General features: G+C 41.5%; 1 protein-coding gene across 1 annotated transcript in view; it reads right to left on the reverse strand.

The window, feature by feature from the left end:
• Positions 1-24,874, reverse strand: part of sorl1 (sortilin-related receptor, L(DLR class) A repeats containing) — a gene marked incomplete at its 5' end in the record, with an annotated part of 90,446 nt that overhangs the window by 32,433 nt on the left and 33,139 nt on the right. The window contains 7 exons of the mRNA XM_080731857.1: positions 871-959; positions 1,607-1,680; positions 8,707-8,824; positions 10,760-10,952; positions 13,952-14,121; positions 15,902-16,003; positions 24,473-24,653. Coding sequence (XP_080587983.1) covers positions 871-959; positions 1,607-1,680; positions 8,707-8,824; positions 10,760-10,952; positions 13,952-14,121; positions 15,902-16,003; positions 24,473-24,653 — 927 coding nt within the window. The remainder of the gene's footprint in view (positions 1-870; positions 960-1,606; positions 1,681-8,706; positions 8,825-10,759; positions 10,953-13,951; positions 14,122-15,901; positions 16,004-24,472; positions 24,654-24,874) is intronic.

The raw sequence follows: 24,874 nt of genomic DNA on the forward strand, positions 1-24,874 counted from the left end.
CCACAGGGTCGAAACGCGTCCATTGACTACACTCTGTCCATTGAGGTAAATAAAATCATGTAAAAAGGAGATTCCTTGAGTGCTGGCGACTACTTCTTTCTCATATGCTATTTTGAGCCGTGCACCTAAAAGCCTTCATCTAACTTGTGTTGCGGGCTGTCTGCTTCATTGCAGATACCTTTCTCTACTAGATCCCCCCAAAATGTCCCTACTACAGTACATTTTTCTGTAGTCTATCTTTGCTTTCATTTAGTATTCCATTTGTGTCCCAGTATACTTTCTCACTAATACTTTCTAAGCTAATGCTGCCATTTGCTGGGGCTCTGATTGGCTTGCTGTGCCAGGATCTTCCTGGGTAAGCTTCAAAAGGACAAAAGAATGACTGTAGGTAGAGATCTAACACTCCTGCCTACAGATGACCGACTACACAGTCAATGGCGCTGCCTCATTAGCAAGGAGGACTCTTATCAGCTGTTACAGTACCTAGTTAGGAACATTCCTCATGAATTCAACGCAGAATGGTGGCCACCAGTTTCCAAGGAATGAATGCCTCATCCTTTTGTACCAGCAGTGTGCTCGCACCAATCAAGGCCCTCACAACAGATGAACTTAACAAAATCTACAGACATAATATGATACAACTACAAATCTTAATTTGTTTTGCAATTTTATTTTATATATAGAGTATATTTATATTTATTTAGATACACTATTTCATATTATAATAGCTCATGCGCTGATATGCTTTATCTCCCACTGAAGGAACATTGGCCTCTGGTAAGATGTGAACACATCTTACCAGAGGCCAGTGTTATGGGGGATAGGTACCATAAAACAAGGGTAAACTATACGGTAGGGAAGAGGTCTTACTTGAGATGTGTGGTTGAACCTCCCTGAGCAATGGCCATCAGGATGCCACCATGGTCTCCCCATGTGTAGAAATGAGGTCCGGCCAAGGCCTAGGAAACAGCAAGCAGGGAAGCATCATCGGTTCCACACAGTAGAGTACAGTGCAGTCCAGTCAGTTTGAAGCATTTCTCAGATTATATTTAAAGCATATGCTGTATCTACCCTAATTACTGGAAATAATCACATGGAGTCAATAACTGGAATAAGAATGTTCACATGTAGTGTTACTTTAGTACAATTTTTCCAATAATCATGAGTCTGTTTTCTGATGTCCAAACCAGCCTTCTTCCCTTCAAACAAACATGGCAGACTACTATAAGTGATAGTTACCCCTCCCCCAACTAAACATTTGAGCTATGTCATTGATTGTGGATATCTTTATGAACTACTTTGTTTTGAAAACACAGAGATGAAAATAAAACTCTGACACGGAAACTCGATATTTACCAATGACCATTTTTCTGATATCTTTCTAAAATAAAACATACAAATGATCATTTTGTAATATTTTCCCTTTTTATCTTCACCCTCTTGCACCACTCACAGAACATCTCTGTCTAATGTCTGACCAGAGAGGACAAAATACATTTCTATATCCAGTCATGGATGTTTTTACACTCGTTAAAACCTGAAATATGATTGAATTGTGTTTTTTTCATGCTGAAATAGCACTGTGTGCTGTAGCTTATAGACTGACCTCTCTCCACCGTGCCCCAGCACTGCTTGATACATACACGTTGGGTTTATTGGCCAGGTTCCTGCCAACAGACCCTGGAAGGACAGAACACACGCAGTCAGCTGATCTGAACATTATGAAGTCACACCATATTATTCGCAGTCACGTTCATTTTGTACTCCTTTGTTTTATTTTTGAGCGGTGCTCCTGGAAGGAGCTAAGCTCCAACATCTGTCTTTGTCCGGTTACAAAAAAATCTCCGGCCCCCCAAAAATGTCCGGGCCCCCCAAAAATGTGAAGCGTGACCTACTGTACATCTGGCCTAGATATGGCCTACATCTTGGCACAAACGGCTCAAAGTTTGTTGTACGCACATGGTCCCATTGGCCAAGTTTCACAGGATGCACTGTCATTGGGACGCAAATAGCACCGCTCACTTCACATCAGGTGTGATTTTTTTTGTTTTGTACAAGCAGAATTGACTAAAGCCACTGTGATTCTGAATTTCTGATCTATAAACGAGTAATGTAACATCTTTCACTTTGGAAACAATGACATAACACAGCGCCAGTCGAGCAAAACTCATTTCAAGGTGACTGAAGGAAATGAATGGAGGGTAAAATGAGAGCAGTGTTTATTGGTGTTCTATCAAGTAGGTTTAATGATGCTTCTAATATGAATTAGACATTGCCTGTTTAAAAAGGCAGCTAATCATTTTCTCATATAACATCAGCTCACAGCAAGACAGCAAAACAACAGAATAAAATATCTTTCCAAAGACGACGATTCGCTAATTTGATGCTGTCAGCTGCTGCCAGCGTGAGTGGAGGACTAAACATGTTCCCTTGCTCTCAAGTGAAGAATGCCCTGCCCTGTTAGCCATCTATCTATAGCCTAGATATTCAGATAGCTTACCTGCTGTGTGTTTGAATCCAGCTCAAAACCTGTATACTCTATCTACCTTCCTCTCTCTTTATCCTATATATTAAAATTGGCTTAAGGGAGGGCCGGCGGACCTCTGACGTCAGGCTCATGTCACCATGACTCAGCCATAACCATATAAGGAGTTCCCAATGCAGCTACGGACAAATATGGAGTGCGCTGTCTAAACTCAATATGTCGTCATGGCATCAGGCGCAAATCAGTCAACTCCATTATAGGCACGAAATGGGGCATGGCCATATACAGTACGGGCATATACTGATGACATCCTAAAAGGGACAAGGACCGATATAAAAGGGACATGGACAGACAGAATCAGTGATCTCCATATGCATTTTCAACACTATGTGACTGTTACTTGTCCCAGACTCCCAGTCTATTCACGTAGCCACATTCTTAGCAGCAGCAGTAATTAGCACATATACACTACAGTATGTGAAAATGATCACAAAGCAAACGGCACCCATCCCTTCTCTTGATCTCCATCTCTCTCTTTCTCTCCATCTCTCTCTTTCTCTCTGTGCCCATTATCTTATATAATAAATTTAATTTGAGCATCTGGTTGGGTTTTTATCTGAAGCTTTTATCCACAATGACTTACAACAAGTATACCACCCTGGAATAAACCCAGAATACACAGAGAGAGGATCGCGTCATGTTGGCCAAACAAGGTGCTAATAACTTGCACCAGCAGAGCGTGCAAGTACTGTGTTGGGCTGCGTATGTAGGTAGTTAACTGTGGGTGTTTAAGCCCATAGCCCAATCAGGGACCAGAATTTCTTGCAACGTCATCATTAACAGACAATGAGGGACCAGCATTCCTGGTGATGCCAGTGGCGAAGTCACTGGCATAGCCAGTGGTGAGCGCACCACATGGCGCGCTCTGCTGGTGCACAAGTAAGCCATATATGGTCTCAAGTTGGCACATTGACAGAGTGCTGTTATAAAGGCAATGAAGTTGATGCACAAAAAAGTTTGTGATAATAGCCGGGGAGCCACTGTGCCAAAATGAGAGAAGACCTGTGATGTCATGACATACTCCAAATTTTAGTTTTTCCTATTAATTTGGTCGATAAGGTACACAGAATGAGAGGCCTGCTCTGCCGGAAACACTGCGAAAAAAAGTTTCCCATTGACTTCACTATACTGGGAAAAAAACACACCAAAAAAAGTAGCATGTGAGGGGTCAAACTAAGGGTTCTTCATGATTCTGAATCCATTGCAAGCATTTGTTTTGCATGAAAAACATTCCTTGGGCTAGATTTCAGCCTCTCAAACCTGTGAAAAGTGATGAGTCATCACTTTTAACCGTTATTTTGGTCCGTTTCTAGCCCAAGGAATGTTTTTCATGCAAAACAAATGCTTGCAATGGATTCAGAATCATCAAGAACTCCTAGTTTGGCGCTTACCTGCCTGACTAACCCAACACGCAACAAACTTAATTAATCTTTCTACCCTGCTTCCTTCTTACTTCCTTCCTCCTTTTCTGTAATCATTTTTATTTTAATTTTTGTTTCATTGGAATCTGATGTGGAACCGTCCTGGGGATTGTGGGTGGGGGGAGGGGGGATAGGGGTTGGGGCTTTTCACTCTCTTAATAATGTACATTGATTTCTACTGATGTATCCACTGATTTGAGATTGTCTACCCGCCTCTGGGTTATTGCTATTTGAAAAAATTAATAAAAAGATTTGAAAAGAGAAAGAACTCCTAGTTTGACCCCTCACATTTTGGAGTGTTTCTTTCCTGTATATTGAAGTCGATGGAGTGAATATACAAATGGCCATAACCTTTTTTCGCAGAGTTTCCGGCAGAGCAGGCCTCTCATTCTGTGTACCTTAATGACCAAATGAATAGAAAAAACTAAAATAAAAAGTATGTCATGACGTCACAGGTAAAACCCTATTCTTTGAGCTTTTGGGCCTGTGGCTCCCCGGCTATAAGGCATTCTTGTGGATAAAAAAGGCAGTGTGTCACAACACTGGCCTTCATCAGGCTGACTGTCTCTCTTGTGAAGGACTGTGCTGCAACAGTGGCCTTCATCAGGTGTCTGTCACCCTGATGTTCCTTGGTCTCTATGTTCTTTGTGCCGGGAATAAGGTGTTCCTAGTTCAGCAACATTAAAACAAGCCAAAGTAATGCAGTACAATCCATAGTCCCCCCTGGGACAAAGCAGCGGGATTGTAATTGGGGTTTTAGGGTCACAGTGACCTACTTTTGGTATGCAACACAGTGACTTCCCTAGATGTAACCAATACACTAAGATTGATCATCGTACTGTAGGCCAGATAGTAAAGGAGATAAGCGGTCTAAAAACCAACAGTAAGGAGTACAAGCATCAGAGCCTTAGGGGACAAAGTGTATTCTTGTGATCCAAGAAATAAAACCAATGGAAGGAACAGCAACAAGGATTTTCTTTTTTAAGCAAAACAAATCAATACAAGTTTAAATTAAATTAGGGGTGCAAACCATGCCCCGCAAGATTCAATCATTTAACATTTTAATGAAACATTAATTGTAATTTGTCTTGGTGTGTGTGAGGGGTTGACAAAACCAACAATACACATACAAACTCAGCAGAAAATGTATTTAAAAAAATGGAGACACAGTTTACATCAGTTAGGAAAACCGATGATATTATGTACTCACTGCCTAAGGATACGTATTGTTACTGAGACAAGTAGCTGGTATTAAAAACTGTAACTTTTTCCCTTTTATTAAGCTCCTTCCTGTCATCAGCTGAGATGTTTCCATACCACACTGTGATAGAGGACAGATTCAGACTATGGTACCGGGTGCGCACCACTGTGAACGCTGCATACCGTACTTGGGAATGCCTAGGGTAGTAGTCTGGGCTCCGAATGATGCATACTCCGGTACGGAACGCCGCAAAGTGAACGCCACCCTTACCAGCAAAAGGAAGTGGACCGCTAATCATATATCATTTATATTATTTTTATTTTACCTGGGTTATATTTTTCTGATAGTTCTTGAATGTTGACTTTACATGATACACTACTACGGCAGAAAATTGGAAGTGAGCCTGCAGTTCTGACTGCAAAGGGGACGTGTGGAGACATGTCCAGGGTGTTTTAGGGACAAACGAGCTAAGGGACAGAAACTGAGATGTTGACCCATGATGTTTCTGACCCAAATGTTTGAAGACTACTCAGCATTCCCTCCACATTTCATTAAAATCTACCCATCAGTTCTCAAGTTATCTAGCCATGCACGCACGCACACACACACACACACAGACAGACAGACAGACAGAGACAGAGAGACAGACAGACAGACAGACACACGACTGATTTCAATATTGTGCCATGCATTGCAGTGGACAGGATAATTAAGACAGACAGAGGTTGCTAACATGGGAGAGGATCTGTGTCTCTGGGAGTAGAGGTGCGAGAGTAGTGGTGAGATGTGAGAGATGTGGCTTTGTAGCTTGTGACGGCAGACAGGAGAGTGACTCTGCAGTCTTTCTCCAACACAGCAAGGAGTCAGCAAATCAATGGTCTCTGCCAACCGTGAAGAGATTTAACAGACGGGGCCAAGCTTCAAACAGACAGCTTTAATAGAGCTAGCATCCACACTAGGCTTGTTCCAATTGGAGATATAATTTTATATCACCGATTGAAGGGAAGATCACAGTTTTTTTCCTACGCCAAAATGGCAATATGATCTAACTTACTATCCACCTGTTTCCGCGAGAATTTACTGTAGCATTATTTGTGGGACACATCCGGTTAACAGCAGACATACAAACTCACATCGCGTCGCAGATGCAACCGCTGTGAGCTTGTAGATCACACTCAGCTGCGACGCCGGAAATGCCGCTTCTGCACAATGCATGATGGGACGTTGGAAACAGGTGGATAACAACTAAGATGTTACTTAAAAGAAAAAGCCCTAGAATCTGCAATCTATTGCGCATTTAGGTATGTTTCTCCCATAGCAGGAGTAACGAGGCAGAATTACTGTATTTACAAACCAGTTTTCCAATCTCTTCCATGCCCTGATATCTCCCTATCTCTGTTCTTCATATGCCTGCTCACCAAAACATTGCTCTGCACTCCACAGTAGTAAAAATATGGATGTGATTTGGATTGTGATATCAAAGAGAGAATAATGTTAAATGAGGCGTGATGCTGTGTAAAAAACAGAACTTGTTTGAATAGAGGAGATATTGTTATGAAATGTATCATTTTGTTGTTTCTGTGGGTCTGGGCATACAATGCAATCTCACTTAGACAGTTCATTCTAACCCTTGCTTTATTCCTGTGACCTCCTGTGATCTCTGTGGCCGCTGTCTGAGACATCTACTGTCTGGTGCGGCATGGTTCAAGGTAGTGTTTCTCAATAAGTTTCCATATGTTTTTCTAATGTTTCTCAGAAAGACTGTTGCCTGTAGAGTGAGATGCCTGTACAAGTAGGCTCTATAGTTACGTGCAGAATGCAAGCATCTAACTTGCTGCCATCCTTCAGTTAGGAGCCGCGACCCAGATAATGTTTCCTGCACTGTGGTTGCACGTCGCTCCATCTCCTATTCAACTGGCCTTGTATTTGTGAACCACAGCGAGCGTATATTCAGAAAGGTTAACCAATGAATCTTTTGATGTTTCTTAATATGTAACCTTTTGTTCACCTTACCCCCACGTGACTAACACTGGGACGAACTTCCTACTATGTATATAATATCTTGTCTAAGTGAATAAACGCAGAACATATTGAACTCCAACACCTGTTTGTTGTTTCAGTCTGTTCTCCGACAATGCATTGTCTGTTTTCCTGCTACTGATGACTTGTCATAATTTCTCTCCACATCACCATAATCAACTCAAGGGACAAAGTAGCGATTCTGCAACAAAGGCTAAATAAAAAGAATCTCTCCATCTCTGCGAGCCACAGGTCCAACTGTCTCAAAACCAAAACACACGCAATTCTTCTCGCAGCCCTGAATATCAAAATGCCTCTAACACTCATGCAAGGTAAAGCATTAAGACAGTGGCTTTATCACAGTGCCCAATAAATAATGGGCCTCGATATGAAAAGGGTTTATAATAAAAGATACCCTCTACCCCTCCTACGCCCACCTCTCCATCACCCCCAGCAATCTTCTCACGCATCAGCAATTTCAATGGCCATTAATCATGATATGAAAATAGAAAGGGTCGTCAAAGCCTAATCCACACAACGCCACACACATAAACTATGCTTACTGTAAGTATGTAAGAAAGCTTACCATCCAAACAATACCACACACACTCACATAGAGACACAATACACAAAGACAGACCAGATACCCACAGAAGCACTATTTTAGTACAGCTACTTCCCAAGGAGTACAGGACAGCACAACATAAACACACACGAAAGAGGAAATTGGTCCATTTATCTAATAAGGGTTAATCTCATTTGCTGTTATGTTACTTCTCATAACTGTACAGATAATCTGACTACCTTTAGGCTTTCCTGTCATCTGCAGGTCTGAGCTATCACAGAAGATCCTGCATTGGAATGGACTTCTTCGTTTTCTAAAGCAAAATGATTCAGCCTTGTTTGGAATAAAAATGTAAATCAAAGCAAGCATATAGCTGTAGGAATAATAATGCACAGTTCAGATGCATCATTGGTGGTGTCAGGTGTGGCACCAAATTCTGGGCCCTGGGTACAAGGATTCACTGCGGGCCCCCCATTGGGAACGCATTATTACGCAGTATTTTGTGCTTTAACTATTGAAAAATAGCAGATATACAAGCTCACAGCCGCGCTTCGAGCTTGTAGATCTGCTATTTTTTTTTTATCGCGAAAATGTCTTTGAATATTTCAAATACCTCTAAGGTTTTTTGAAAAACCTATGTTTCTATGTCAGTGGTGCTCAAACCTTTTCACGAGAAGGACCCCGAAAATGATATTTAGTTCAGGGACCCCCCCTGGGAGTTACAAATGTTTGCTTAAAAAATACATATATTCAAAGAGTTGCACACATTTTCACGACTTTTCAAAAATAGCAGATCTACAAGCTCTTATATCTGAGCTTGTATATCTGCTATTTTTCAATAGTTAAAGTATAAAATAATTAAGGCCCCTCCACCTTAGGCCCTAGTAAGTCAGTCCCACTTTTCCCCCCCTTGTTACGCCCCTGGGTGGTGTTGGTTACTGATGGAAGTCTTTACCAGTGGCCATGATGAGTCCAGGGGACGAGTCTTTGGACAGAATGGACATCCTTCTGAGCTGGATGTTCAACAGCTGGCTCCAACGCTGGGCCAGGTGGAGAGAACATCCCTTAGAGAGCTGGAAGAGACAAGAGAGAACATCCCTTAGAGAGCTGGAAGAGACAAGAGAGAACATCCCTTAGAGAGCTGGAAGAGACAAGAGAGAACATCCCTTAGAGCGCTGGAAGAGACAAGAGAGAACATCCCTTAGAGAGCTGGAAGAGACAAGAGAGAACATCCCTTAGAGCGCTGGAAGAGACAAGAGGACAGAAGAGCCGTGTTGATTTTGACGGCTAATTTTCGGTCATAGTCTTTTGAATAAAATTCCATTTGATTTTAGACATCTAAAATGTTTTAGTGTTAGCTGCGACCGTCAGGTTGCAGTTACTATCAAAACCTCCACCGGCTGTCAGTTTGTCTGTCAGTCATGTCACAAGTCACACTTTTCCCCTACACGTCACACTTTTCACACGTCACACTTTTCCCCTCGTTTTTCACATGGCCCTCTTCTAGTGCCACCATGAGGCCACTTCTTGCAAAACACATTTTTGCTCCTACAGATTTTGCCCTAAAATCATGCAAAGCAGCACACAGTATGTCTAGAGTCCTGTCATCAACATGGATCTGTCCCATTTAGCACCACCATCAGGCTGATTTTTTAAAACACATTTTTGGACACTGCTCCTACAGATTTTGCCCTAAAATCACGCAAAGCGGTGTATACATGTGACCTGATGGTTGCTTATCTCCCGATTAGGAAGTCTTAATTACTGGTCTAGTTTTAGTTGACTAAATGTAAGACTTTAGTTGACTAAATCTACAATTGATTTTGTTGCCTAAAATGTATTTTGGCAGGCCTTGATGGCGTCTTAATGCCTGATTTTACACTTGGTTGCATGCTGAAAAAAGCAGATCTTCAAGCTCACAACACACGCTGTGAGCTTGTAGATCTGCTATTTTCAGAGCGCAACCAAACATAAAATGACTGGTCTTTTAGTTCTACTGGATCTCTTCTCCACTAGTCCCTCCCTAACCTTTTAATCTAGTTTTCATTTGTTGATGAAAATGTCAATATATTTAGTTAGTTTAGTCACTGTAGGTTAGTGAAAAAAGGTAGTCGACGAATATTTCTCGTCATAGTTTTAGTCGACGAAATCAACAACACTGGAGGAGAGGAGAGGAAACGGTTCAACAGGTCACATATGAGGCGTTTTTTGCGATGCAGAGCGGTTTTGAGCTTCTCTCTATTTCTCTGCTTTATGAACGTTTGCCCTGTCATCCTCCATACTGCAGTGGTTCTCAACCTCAACCTTAAAGCTTTTTTATTGCATTTGAAGACAGTGTGCAGGAGTTTGTAGCACAGTGTATGCTTTGGATGGTTTTCAATGGGAGCACTGCATACTGTGTTTACGCTATGCTGGAAATGCCAACAGCGTGACGAGGTCATCTATTCAGCGCTGTCATTTCATGTCTTGAGTTTTTATCTCGTCACAGAGTTTATAGGTCTATACAGGTATTTTATACTCTGGGCATTTGGATGAAGGTTATTGCTGCTAGCACCTTTTGAGTGGATATAAAACAGGGAATTGCACGAATGTCTCAGAAAAAGCAGGTCACATTTAATTCACTATGAGAACAGTCAGTCAGTCGGTCAGCCAGCCAGCCAGCCAGCCAGCCAGCCAGCCAATAAGTCAATGAAACAGTCAGTGAGCTGGCCAGTCAGTAAAGATGTCAGTCAGTCAGTAAGTCAAATGAAGCAGTCAGTGAGTTAGTTAGTCAGTAAAGAAGTCAGTCAGTCAGTAAGTAAATTAATTAGTCAATGAGTTAGCCAATCAGTAATGAAGTCAGTCAGTCAGTAAGTCAAATGAAGCAGTCAGTCAGTCAGACAGACAGACAGACAGACAGACAGACAGACAGACAGACAGACAGACAGACAGACAGACAGACAGACAGACAGACAGACAGACAGACAGACAGACAGACAGACAGACAGACAGACAGACAGACATCTCACCTGACAGTCCAGGGTTCCTCCCAGGCTGTCAGCAGTTGGAGGTTGAAGCAGCTCCCAGGTTCCTCCCTTGTCAAAGGTGATGACAGAGCGCATGTTGTCCTCGCTGGCCGAGCCATTGATGAGCGTGGCGATGAAGACCCCCCGCAGACCCTCCACGCGATGAAAGTCTGCAAAGGGCTCATTGGCAAAGTACCTGGAGCACAGAGACAGTAAGACAGACAGACAGACAGACAGACAGACAGACAGACAGACAGACAGACAGACAGACAGACAGACAGACAGACAGACAGATAGATAGACAGAGACACATTGTGGTTATCATCAACGGTGATCATCAACACTGTTATTATAGGTCTTACATTCTTGCCAAATGACATGGCGGAACACACAGACAGATGACACACAGACACTAGTCAAAGCTCCTCTTAAAATAGAGGTGTTGTGTATGTTAGAAACATTGACTGTCCATGTAGTCACTTTTTGTCAGGGCCTTTTTCTGTCTTTACTGATAGGGGAGAGTGCAGATAGGAACAGACAGGAAACAGGGAGAGGGAGAGATGGGGAGTGAAAAGCAGCAAAGGTCATCGGGAACGGGATTCGAACAGGGCCTATATGTGGTATGCGCCTGGACCGCTAGGCCAGCGGGCACCGTACAGCAGTCACTTTTCATTCTTCAGCTTCAGTTCAGAACAGAGGACAGTAGCTCATCGATGCTGCTATCATTAGTCGGTAGCAATCACAGTCACATAATTATTCTTTATTTATTTTATGGTTCCACTTAATGGCAGTCCTGCTTTATTTGCACCAACACCACCCTAAATCGGGACAGAGTTGAGCTAACACTATACTGGATACTGAAGTCTTTCACCATTAATACTGTAGGAATTAAGAATCAAAGCCTTTTAATCATGGCCATCTCTCAATGGAAATTCATATTTGTATCATCTCAAAATCAAAGAGACATCACATTCACCACAGAAGAGGTCAGAAACCCTAATGGACCTGGGAAAGTGTACATGCATTTTATTTCTTGTATTGGTTTTCCTATTTATATAGTGATGCTAATCCTAGCACTAGTCTAGCATCTCCTGTATCACGTCTATTTTTCTGCTTGCAGATAAAAGAGTTGCACGTTATCTTGGAGAGAGAGAGAGAGAGAGAGAGAGAGAGAGAGAGAGAGAGATGGGCTGACACTGACACTAGTCATGTTGATTGTTGACACCTGGTGTGTCATTGCGAGGTGTGTGCACGTGTGGAAACACTGAGTCGCCAGGACACCAGGGCTCATTAGCACTGGGGGGGAAACGATTGAATAACATGGTTCCTCTGCTCACATGATGAGGAGAGGATGACTAGGAGTAAGAGAAGGGGTAGTGAGAGGAGGAGGAGGAGCAAAGGTAGTAAGTGAAGGAAAATAGGAGTAGTAGGATTAATGGAGGTCCTATCCTCTTATTTAAAGTGAACATAGGCCAGTCATTTTCATGGTAATGAAGCGTTTGTCTGGACGATTCAATGAAACTTCACTTCCCATGTTCTGCTCATGTACTGACACATCATGATTAACACATTCCCCGCCATTTAACAATACCTTCGTACTCTACCATGCCTCCAGTCTCCATAGACTTCCATGTAATTCATAGTGCACGGATCATGCACACCCATGCCTAGATAATGCACCACGTGTGTCCACATTGCTCACAGCTTTCAAACAAAAAAATCCGAATGGAAATCCGTTCAGGCATTCATGAGATAGAAGCCATTATGTTTTCCTAAAATGTAAACAAAGATGGCTGCCATGTTTGATAGATGGGGTTGCTATGGGGGTTAAACATGCAATTTCGCAATTTATATCATGCCTACTACATTTTTTGGGGTCCAAAAACAATTTTGAAAAAAAAAATTTTTTGAAACATTTTTTTTTCTTTTTCCAAAATGGCGGAAATTCTCGGGACTATCGGGCCTGGCAGGGAAAGACATTGAAATAATCTCGGGACTATCGGGCCTGGCATGCAATGAGTTAAGAGCTCTGACTGTCTGTATTCCAACTCTACTGTATGCACGTGAGCCATGAGTACTTGCTCTGAACGGTTTCACACTTGAGTACATTTGTCTCCAAGTGTACTTTACAAATGTCTACAAAAATGAGCAGTCAAACATGTTCAGTAACCTGTGAGACGGTTATGGTGAACCAGCCCTTGGAGCCATATACTAGACTTCCATCTGTCTAACAATACTGTTTACCTGTACACTAATAAACTAAGAATCTGGTTTAGACAGCGATTAGATGATTCAAGTGGTATAGTGTGATATCCTTAATTACAGGTGCTGTAAGTGTGTTATTCTTAGGTAAAAGTAATATATAAGAAGTGAAAGGTCTTTGGAGAGTAATCATAACTCTACTGGATGAAATTTGAGTATAGTGTGGGTTACAAATCCAATCCAATCAGGAGAGAGAACCCCAAGAATCATTTTTGAACTGAGGAGGAAGCTCTTTTCATGCATACAATAACGACAGACCTGGCCATGTTGCACTTTGTTGGAAATCTAGAACAATCGGTTCAAAGTTGTATTTTCTATATCTCATAAGTTGAGAGAAATCAAACTACTGACTGACAGAGTGCATGTAAACGCGCCAATCAAATGATTGTCATAACCTCTTTATTCACAGCTATTGCATCATGTGTGCATATAAATGTGCTCAATTTGTCACTGATATAGTGCCCAATCAAACTAAATCAAACCTATATTTCATATCTAAGGGCTTTTCATTTGTATTAAATATTCATGGTGATTCTAATTGTGTCCATTTATAAATCTTTAATGCACCCTCTCCTCCACAAACGTGCAGCTCCACACATAATTTTATGTTATCCATGTCAATTGATTTGTGTTCTGGATGTGTTTATGGGAGTTTGCGGTGATGTGCACTTTGTACTCGCATGCTGGAGACTCTCTTTAGCATGGCTTTGTGCTGCTGATGTGATGAGGGCATTACTGCAGTGCTGCCTAGCGCCAGCCAGAGCACGCCTCTGACTCATTGGCTGGGTGTGTTGTTGCTACTGGGGAGGCTTCAGAGCATCCTGACCTAAGCACAATCACGCATCGACACTGATCTGTGCAGTAATTGTTTACGTGGTGGGATCCTATCATAAGACACCGATCTGATCACGCAGAGAAAACAAGGCGTGTTACCTGATAAGCGTGTTGCTCCCGGAGCCCTCTGGGCTGTAGTAAAGCACGTTCTCCAGAGACAGAGAGAAGGACAAGCCCTGCGTGTCTGAGATGTACAGGTGAGTGACGTTGTTGACGTGGTTCACGCACACAAACACCTGCTCCTCAGATGCATCAGCGATGTAGAACTCCTAAAAACAACAAAACAGAGTTTTTGGGGAAAAAAACCTCATTACAAAAAAAAGAAAAGACAAATGATGATCAGAGGTGGTGAAAGAACGACACGACAAAACACGTTACAAAGAAAACAGCTGGTCAGAAATCAGTTTGAGGAAGTGACTCAGCTACAAACGCCCAGCCCTCCGTGTTTTCTGTGTGCATATGTCATATACTGTAGTGTTGCCAAGTTTCTTCCTTTATTGAATTGTACATTTTCCAACTGAAATGCCAAATATCCTCCCTGGGTATTGACAGAGATACGTGGACAAGATGCTCTTGATGAAGGGTCAGAGGGACCAAAACGTTAAAGGAGCTACGGTCAACTTTTTCTTGAAAAACGGACACTAAAATTAAAATAATGTCTCGAAAATATTTTAGAAAAAAGATTAAGCTTCATATATGTGTTTCTGTTAAAAAATGACCACAAAAAGCGTAAAATAATGATAAAATAATCATTTTGGCCATTGTCAGGCTGACTTTGTTTACATCCCTTATTAATCCATATAAAAGAATAGAAGAATAGAAACACATATATGAATTTTTTTATAAAATATTTTCGACATTATTTTTATTTTAGCGTCCGTTTTTCAAGAAAAAGTTGACTATAGCTCCTTTAAGTCAACATCTGAATTAAGCAAAAAAGGAAAAGGCCCACACACCGTCTTTAGCTCCCTGAAGGTACGTTTATTGGCAATAAACGTACCTACGGGGAGCTAAAGACCTCTTCCTTTTTTGCTCTGTACGTATTTTTGCTCAGCATTTTTGCTTCAGAATTTTGCAAGATGTGCATGCTACTTGTTTATATCTAACATCTGAATTAAAACCGAGGAAGTGCAGAGTGTTCACGAATTCCTGTTCCTGATCGTTTCATTTGTCACTGTCCATCTGAAGTGGATGTGCAAATATTTTCTTTGCATCGATAGAGAGATATATTATCTAATCTTATCTTTAACCCATTTAGGCCTAGGACTATTGACTGCTTTAACTATTGAAAAATAGCAGATATTCAAGCTCACAGCACGGCACCGAGTGCCGCGCTGCGAGCTTGTAGATCTGCTATTTTTGAAAAAAGTTGTGAAAATGTGTGCAAATCTTTGAATATAATGTATTTTTAAAGCGAACTATTGTAACTCAAATTTTGCTTCTGGGGGGTCCCTGGAACGAAATATTTTGAGATACGGGTCCATGGCCAAATACATATAATTTTGGGGGTCCTTCACATGAAAAGGTGTAAGAACCACTGACATAGTAGTCTCTCAAGAACAGACTAACTGAGCTCCAGTTAAGTGAAAAGGACCTTTTCTTTGACGATGGCCAGCCAGATTGCTGACATAGAAACATAGATTTTTCAAAAAATCTTAGAAGGATTCAAAAGACACTTATAGAATCGGGTCAAAATCAAATTGTCACAATTTTTCAAAAATAGCAGATCTACAAGCTCGCAGCGCGACTGTGAGCTTGTATATCTGCTATTTTTCAATAGTTAAAGCATAAAATAATGATACTTAATAATGTGTACCCATTCTAAATGGTCTAATCTCATCGTTAAAACAAACTTTCGGGTCACCTTGGTTGATCATCAGCCAAGAATGTTGACCACATGACCTCAACGTCCCCAGTTTGACGACCATGTTATTTGCCATCCCCTCCTCTCCGTTGTCCTCTCTCAATACATTAATAAAAATACAAAATAAGAATTCAGCCCCATCTTTACGAGGTTGAGAACATCCATTGAATGTGAAGTGGACTCACGGTGATCGGATGCCTGGTCATAAACTGGGCTGCTCTCATCGGCTGGCGGTTGTAGGAGACCCAGAGCTGCACAGTTGAAGTTTCATGACTCCCAAACAGCTTCTGGAAAAACAAAACAAAGAGGCAGCAAAGTTGATTTAGACTTCAGTGTAATAATAGCATCATGTTGAATGCAGTGGAAAAACAACTGCTGACACAAGGTTTCAATTAGAAGTCATCACACAGGTTAGAGGACATGGAGACAGATTTTGCCGTACTGCTTCATAGTAGGGATGCAGCGATATGGAAATTCTTGGCCGATACCGATGTTTAAAATAACAATTTAGCCGATAACCGATACTGATATTTGTTATATTATTTCCCCCATTTGTGGCAGGGAAACAAATACATCTTCATCATAAGAAATAACTGTTCAGAATATACTGCTTGGTAGGCTGCAGATAATGAATACACCAACATAGACAGCACAATCTGTATGCTTATCAACAACAGATAAACATCGACTACTGCCAATGGTTAAAGTCAGCTTTATTTGTCGATACCGATATTGACCGAAAACTGGAAATAACGTCCGGTACCAATATTAACCGATACCGAAGGTGCATCCCTACATCATAGTTGTCTATTTGTGTAAGCATTAGAGCAGTGTTCTCACACATGCACAATGACTTCAGAGAGCATTAATGTAGCACTAGTGTTGTTTATTAAGCTGACTCTCCACCAAACAAACTACTTCAGACTTCAACTGACTGCATTTGATTGGCATTTAACTAGTCCGGCCGATGGAACATTGTTTTGCACGTTAAGGAAGTCATATGATCAACACCAGGAGGCGGCACTAGTCTGCAATGTTGGTCCGCAACAGGCTGCCAGTTTTTCTGTAAATATGCTTTTGTTTGGGCTTGTTTATGAAGTGTAGTTGCTTATTTGGTCTTGCTTTCAAGATTCTTTTTGAAAATAGCTGATATAATAGGGCTCAAGTGGTGAAACTGGGCTTGTTTTCATACACCTGGTTGCTTGTTTTACTCACTGAATCTGGCAACACTGGAGTTTCTGTATCTTGCACCAAAACAAAACACACACGTAACGTATATGGTTTCTGGTCGGGCCGATATCGGTGCGGTGGAGAGCTGGCTTTAAACATTGAGAAACATAAGTATGTTGCAAGATGTCCTGACAGCAAAACTGTAATTTCATAACTTCATATCCAACCCCCCCATTCAGCTCAGAGAGCGAGAAATATTAAGAGATGCATCGGGTAAACGTAGACATGTCTGCCAGAAAATAATAAATGATGTGCCTATACAGTATATCTGTGTGTGATGTTATCATGACAGATACTTCAATTTATTTAAAAGATTTGAAATACAACTTAATCAGATGTCATCAGCAAAAGGTGAAGAGAAGCCATGCGGAGCCAGATAACCCTGGACAACCACAGTTCTACTGAAAAGGAGGAACATGACAGAATACTCAAGAGAGCGAGTGAGAGAGAGGGAGAGAGAGACCAGACTAGACCACCATGGGACAGCTTCCAACAGGGGGCCAGGGCAAGAGATGAACAAAGCTGTTTGAATGACTGAAGAGAGCTCCTAGTGCGTGTGCGCAGTCTTACACAAGTGTTGAGTGTGTCTGTGTGCGTGTGAGTGTGCGTGGCTTAGTCCCTGGTGGAGCCATTCAAGCCTGGCTATTCAGCCTATTGATTTATGTACAGTGTTCCCTAAGACTGTCTGCCGTGATGGGAAAGCTAAGTAGCTGCATCACAACACAACAAATGGAAAGAGAGAGAGAGAGAGAGAGAGTGTGTGTGTATGTGGGGGGGGGGGGGGGGGAGTGGTAGTGAGAGTTGGAGCAAGAGACAGAGGGAGAGAAAGTGACAGTGGAGTAGAGAGAGAGGGGGTGAAAGTGAGAGTGGGAGAGAGTAGACTGAGTATAAGTCTAGGTGTGTTAAGTTACTTAAAGGGGAATACCACTCATTTTCAACTTTAAACTATGTCATTAATATACCCTTGAGTTGTTGTGAAATAAGAAAAAAGTCCCCTTCTGTGTCAGCCCTTAGGGGGTCACGTGGGTCGCATTCTTCAGCGTAGTCTAATCTTTGACCCAGTGACCGACCATATAAACACACACACACACCCTAACCCTGACAGATATTTAACATTGTTCATATATATAGCTTAATGAAATTAACTCAAAGGCACCGCTCACTTCACACTGGGTGTGATTTGTCATTTCCGGCTAAGAAAGTATTCGATCAATCAATCAATGATCATTATGTTTGCCTTCTTGCACATCCCCCATTGCTGCTAAAGATACTATACCTGCCTTAAAGAGGTTTATCATACATTTACTTTGAACTACTTTATCCTATCTATACTTTTCGTAACTTATTTGTATTTCTTTGTTTATATTTCATATACAGTACTAATATATTTATTATTACCGTGTTATATTTATTGTATTGATTTAGAGCAGCGTGTACCTGTATGTAGAGTGACAAATAAACCCCTCTTGATTCTTCAACTGGGATGTGCGTACCAGGATTAGATTGTTTTGTTTAACATATTTGCAGGGTAATGCTTTGAACTGGGAAGGATCCATAGAAATAAAAATATAGGATCCATAGAAATAAAAGTATAGTACATACATATTTCCATTCATAGCAACGATGTGCTTCCACATCAAAACACAGAACAGGAAGCAATCAAAACACATGGCCTCCATGATGCGTTTGTTCGTTTTGAGGATGGATTATGGTCGCCATAGCAATAAGCATCAACAGGTGTTCCAGCTAAATAGGCGGCTATGAAACAGGACACTTATGACCTATCTACACCTTTAGTTTATGAGTATGAGTTCATCTGAGAGATTCATTAATTTACTTCTTCTAAGAGCTGGTTCATGTGCCAGACAGGGTAGTGCTGAGTCACTGTGCAAAAGCCTGCCGTGTTCTGTGGGGTGTAGTATGTGTGTATCAGGCCTGTCTGGATAATGGTCCTTGTGCTAAGGTCATCATACCCTAACCCTGAACTAGATCGACTGGAGAAGTTCAGCTTCAGTGCCGTTTCAAATATTTACCAGGAGGAAATCTTCAGGGAACACCATATAAACATCGAGCTTCCGAAGCTCGCCTCTCTTTGATACGAGGAATGCTTGATGTTGTTACACACTTTCCCTCCCTCTCTGCCCCCACACATTTTTCTGTGCAAATAATCTTTGCCTGTAAGATTAAAAAAATAACTCTCAACTTGTTCCAGCCTTAGTGCTAGCCTTTTCATGTGTTTTATATCCAGTTATATCTGCTATTGTATATCATATCCTTGTCCCTGGCCTTGACTAACAACCCTCCCACTCACCAGCGACACTGGATCACAACATTGGAATACATGATCTTATCTTGGTCTGCTACATCTATCGTTCTGCTTTTTTATTACAAATCTACTCTCACCTGAAAAACAGTCTGTCTATAGTCTTTGTCAGGGAATCTGTTGTAAATACAGAGAACTTTTAACCACATGAACCCTAGTGTCCCTAATATGCTCAGCGGACATAACCGATCTACAATCTCAAACAACATGTTGTGTTGCCACGGCCTGTGAGCTTTTAGAATGGCTATTTTTGGTGAAGAGGTTTGGTGAAGAGGGAAAAAATGAGCAGGCCTAGTAAAAGAGCAGACCAATTACATAGTGAAAGGTCAAGTCTACAATATATCGACGATTTAAGTGGTTAAAATACACATTAATATGAATTCAACAGACCAATGACAGTGCTGTCAAACAAGTCTATGAATCTATCTATGTATGAAATCAATGAGAATCTCCATCACACATTTATACAATATGTAGAGGGGGTCCCTGCTTCATCTCTCTCAACCAAGGGGTCCTTGGCCTGAAAAAGTTGAAGACCCCTGCCCTAGGGGACTCCAGTCAACTAAGTTATGGGTATAAGCAGTAAATCCATGTAAACCGATACCAGGGGAGCGAAATGGAAATGCTTTATCAATGTCCCAAGTAGCTATTTGAGACCATAGGCTGCTGGTCTTTAAGATATGTTGAAATCACACCAGTCTTAAAGACTGGTGGACTGTGATCTCAACAGGTCTGAAAGACTGCCGGTCAGTCAGACAGACAGACGGTCCTCAGGGCAATGCGTGCTATCAAATTAATACAATTAATGTGTTTCAATTGCTTTTAATTTGTTTTAATTCTTATTGTAAAAACATGACCCCCCCCCCATATCCTGTTTTATCTCATTCCACAAATAATACAGTTATTACTAAGCTGGCAGTTCCCTTTCATGTGTGGTTCTGCCGTCTACAATATACAGTATGTATCAACTGATTTGTATTATGCAAGTGTTTATGTGAACTTTTGTCCCCCAAACTTGGCAAGCACAACATACACGCATTCATGTTGTCATGTGGTGAGGGGAGTGTGTGGAAGAGGTCACAGATTAGTCAATCACCACAAATATGAAGCTGACGTCCCCAATGCTTTGACAGCAGAAAGCTCCAGCCTTGCTGTGTATATATCTGTGTGCATTCATGAACGTACTGCGTACAGTGTTTCAGTGAGCACAAGCTGATATATTAACCATACATTTCTTATGACATGGCTTGTCCCTTTCCAATGCACATTTCTACAGGGACAGCTTTTATTAAAAAAATTGATTCCCTCATTTAACAACACTTTTAGTGCCATTATTTTTGTAATTATCCAAACTTGAAGTGTCAGCCATTGCCGCCATTCACTGCGCTTTTATTATGAAGAGCCCCGGAAGCCACGATTGTACTGTCCATGTTGTGGAAATTCACTAAATCCAGAAGTCTACCGGGGTGTTTACTTAGACATGGAAATCTAAAATTCTAACCGCGGTCGGCCGTCATGGCCCAGTGTCGCTGTGAAAAAAAGAAAAGTGGTTCTCTGCGATCGAAGCATTTTTGGAGAAAGACTCTGAGATAAAGCAGTTTCTTTGCCGCGCAATGAATAGGAGCCAATGGAGATTACACGGCTCCGTATTACGTCATCACCCAACAGATCACCGCACAGTAGGGCATTCACGAATAGTGATTTTTAGTATTCGAATTATTCGACCTCAAAGTATTTGAATAGTCGAATATTCAACAGGACTGGCCAAACTGTCAAAAATATTAAGTAAGTAAGAAGTGCACATTGTGAAAATAGCCGATCTACATGCTCACAACGCCTCGCAACACGAGGCGTTGTGAGCATGTAGATCTGCTATTTTCACAATATTTATCTGCGGAACCGAGTCACATTAAATGTAATACCTACAGTTCCAAGTGCTTGTCAGGGTGGGGGTCCCCAGTTCAAAATGTTTATTTTGGGGGTCACAGCCTAAAAAGGTTTGAGAACCCCTGGTATAGAGCATTAACAAATTCATCCACCAGGGGCATTGACAACTCATTCTGATGACTTCCTATCTAGCCAAGCTTTATAAACTATATAAGAGAAAACAATAAAAAAATAAAAATAAGCGAATATTCGACTTGGGTGAACGACATCGAATAGCGACTTTGATATTCGAATATTTGGTGAATGCCCTACCGCACAGTGAGTTGATTTCACCCGCGAGTCCTGTTTACAGCACACTAATGTTATATAATATAAAACGAAATCCTGTGCTTCTTTGGGACCAGCACATCACCGCCTGGTTCTGAAATCCCGAACTAGTTCAGGAATGGCACTTAAAGTGTACAAAAATTCAAATAATAATACTTTTACCTCATTTTATCATTCCTAAAATTCAGTGTGAAGCTGAGTGTTCCGACTGAAGGTGTCCAGTACGACCAAAGTTTCTACAGTAATGTTAGGGTTAGGGAGCGTCCTAGTAGTCTACAACCAGTCTTCAACAACAACACCGATGGCCTTATTAAAACTTGCACGCCGGTCTTTGATTGTTTTATATCTGGGCTCTATTTTTGGATCATATGGACCAGAAACAAAGGGTAGGTGTGAAAATTATTGAAATTGGTCCATTCGTTCGGTTCTAGGCGTTTCACTTTCCTGAAATCTGGCAAGTTGTTTTTCCCTTCAAAATACAGGCTTATAGTTTTACCCGGAAGCAAATGAATGGAAAAAACAAATATTTTATATATATAATAATATAATATATATATATCACGAGTCGATACTGTCACAAAAAGCCAAAAAGATTGCAATGTAAGTTTGATCAAATATCATTCAGCCCTATGTCACGTAATACTAACCATATTATTTGAAACCACTTTTCCCAATCATACAGTATAACAAATACTGCACAAAACAAATCGAGTACGACATGAGTTCAGTGCATGTTGTGTAAATAGAGCCGGATGTGCTTGTTGATACGTTTAGTTTAACCATCAAATCAAAACAACACGGCGCTACAGCTTGTCAGCCCACGCCAAAGCCAGCAAGCCATGCAGGGCAGAGGATGAGAGCATGTCTACAGCATCTCTGACACCGCTTCTGAGCCAAGGGAAGAAATGTGGACCTCCACAGCATACTGACCATCTGTTTCACTGACTGTCTGTCTGTCTGTCTGCCCATACACCCGCTAGGCTAGACAAACACTGATTTACATCTCAGACCCTGTTCAATTAGGCAGACTTCCTGGTGGTTCAGTCAGTGCAGTGCACACATCACAATATGCTCACCAACAGGATTCAAAGACCTAATTATGCGGTCCTGGTGACCTGAATGTCATCACATCTCTACATACCATCATCGCCCCCCACCCTCTCTGTGTCTTTATTCCTAAAAGCAGAGATGCTTTAAAATGTATAAATAAAATGTGTATAAATAAGTACTTTCAAAACAAGGGATGGGACGATAAGAGATATTATCGTTTATCGTGATAAAAAACACTATAATCGTATAGTGGAGATTTCATGTATCGTGATATTGTCCTCCGTCATGCACTGGGATCAATTCACCTTTTATTTGCCGGGCTGCATATCCGGTACCACTTAAACCCTCTATAATTGGTAAAAGGTACTTATAATATATAACATACTTGATACAGTCTTTTTTCACTCTCTATCAAATGTCTTTGTGTACCAAATAAGTTATAAAACAATCCTATTTGGTAGTGTTATTCATGTTATTGCGACCGAAGGTCGCAGTTTGCCATGAGAAATGTCAGCTTGTCTCTGTGTAGACGTGTGTACACATCTTTACAGTCTATGGGTTGGTTCCCTTGACACATCACTGTGACATCACAGGTGACATCACCTATGTAAAAGTCCATATATGGGTATTCCCCAGAATCCCTTTTATGCCCATAAATGAAGATCCCTAATGTCATCGATATATATCACTGGCCAGATGGCCAAGACATGGCCCATATCTGGGTGGCTGGTTTAGATAGGGATCTCCATGTATGGGCATAAAATATGTTGTATGTTGTGATGTCATGGGAACCACTCTAACAGAGTCCATCTTATGCCAATACATGGAGATCCCTGATGTCATCAATATTAAGCCCATATCTAACAGGAATGCCCATATATGGAGGAAGACAGCCCATATCTGTGCGGCTGGTTCAGACAGGAATATACATACAGTACATGGATCTCCATATATGGGTAACTGGCCAGATGGCCAAGAATTGTCGAATTGAACATGTCGCCCTGAGGCGTCTTACTAGTTATATTGTGTATATTGTAATGTGATTGACGTAATTAATTACTGCAAAAAATAGTGTGTGTGTGTGTGTGTGTATGTGTGTGTGTGTGTGTGTGTGTGTGTGTGTGTGTGTGTGTGTGTGTGTGTGACGGCCTGAGTAGCCTAACCGAGACACGTTGGTTAGTCAGAGAGAAACTGCTGCAAATACAAAAATCAAAATAAGAAACGTACCTCGTGAGTGCGGAATGTTTTTTTTAGACTGTTTGCTGAGAGTCTGACCTGTCTGTTGTTCTCTTAATCTACTAGTAGAGCACGCTCAGCTCCAGACATCTGTCCCATAGTGTTTATGTGTACTACATCCACACTATGATATCATTATGTTCTGTAAATATCACCTGTTTTTGTTGGCTAAAGATCAATATGCTGTACACCAGTAAGACTCCCTAATCGTGCATACACAAACTTTAGAAGGCAATCAATCGTAGCCAATCAGGAGGGAATATGGGAAATGGGACAGATCCATGTTGATGACATGACTTTATATTGTGTACCCCGCTTTGGGTGATTTTAGGGAAAAGTCTGTAGGAGCAGTGTCCAAAAATGTGTTTTGCAAAAATCAGCCTGATGGCCATGTGAGAAATGAGTGTGGAGGTTGTGAGTTGCCATCCAAGGAGTGTGTGTGCAAAGTTTGGCATCGATAGGGGCAACGGTGCAGGAGATAAGAGTAGGGCAAAAGTGTGACGTAACGGACAGACAGACAGATGGACAGACAGCCGGTGGAGCTTTTCATAGTAACTTGCGTGTCATTGTGCGTTGCACTGCAATGCGTTGTGAGCGCATCCAGGACATTAGCTTGACACTACTGTTGCATGATGAGGAATAAAATGACCAAATGCATTAACTTAAATTAAACATATGACATGGTACAGTCCGCTGCTCTTACCCGGCTGTTGGTGGCGAACATGTACTTGTCGCGGAGCTGGAAGCTGTCGACTCGCTCCAGGATGACCTTCCTGTTCTGCTCCGTCTGGAAGAAGTCTGTGCTGCTGAGAACGGACGAGATGCCCTGAGGCTCCTGCCTCTGAACCAACACTGTGGTGAGAGGGTCATAGGGCTCCACACCCCTACAAACCATGGATGGAATAAAACAACAAAAAGAGGAATAGAGGTTAGAGTTAGGGCAGTGGCTCTAGAACAGTGCTTCCCGAACCTTTTAGCTCGAGACCCAAAAGACCCCCATAACTCTCAGAGTTACAGACCTGTAACTATAGAACACCCTCACTGAACACTGAGGGTCGCTGGACACCACTTTGAGGAGCACTCAGTAAGGGAATTAAAAAGAAAA

Source organism: Nannobrachium achirus (assembly GCF_963921795.1).
Source record: "Nannobrachium achirus genome assembly, chromosome: 8".
NCBI lineage: Eukaryota > Metazoa > Chordata > Actinopteri > Myctophiformes > Myctophidae > Nannobrachium > Nannobrachium achirus.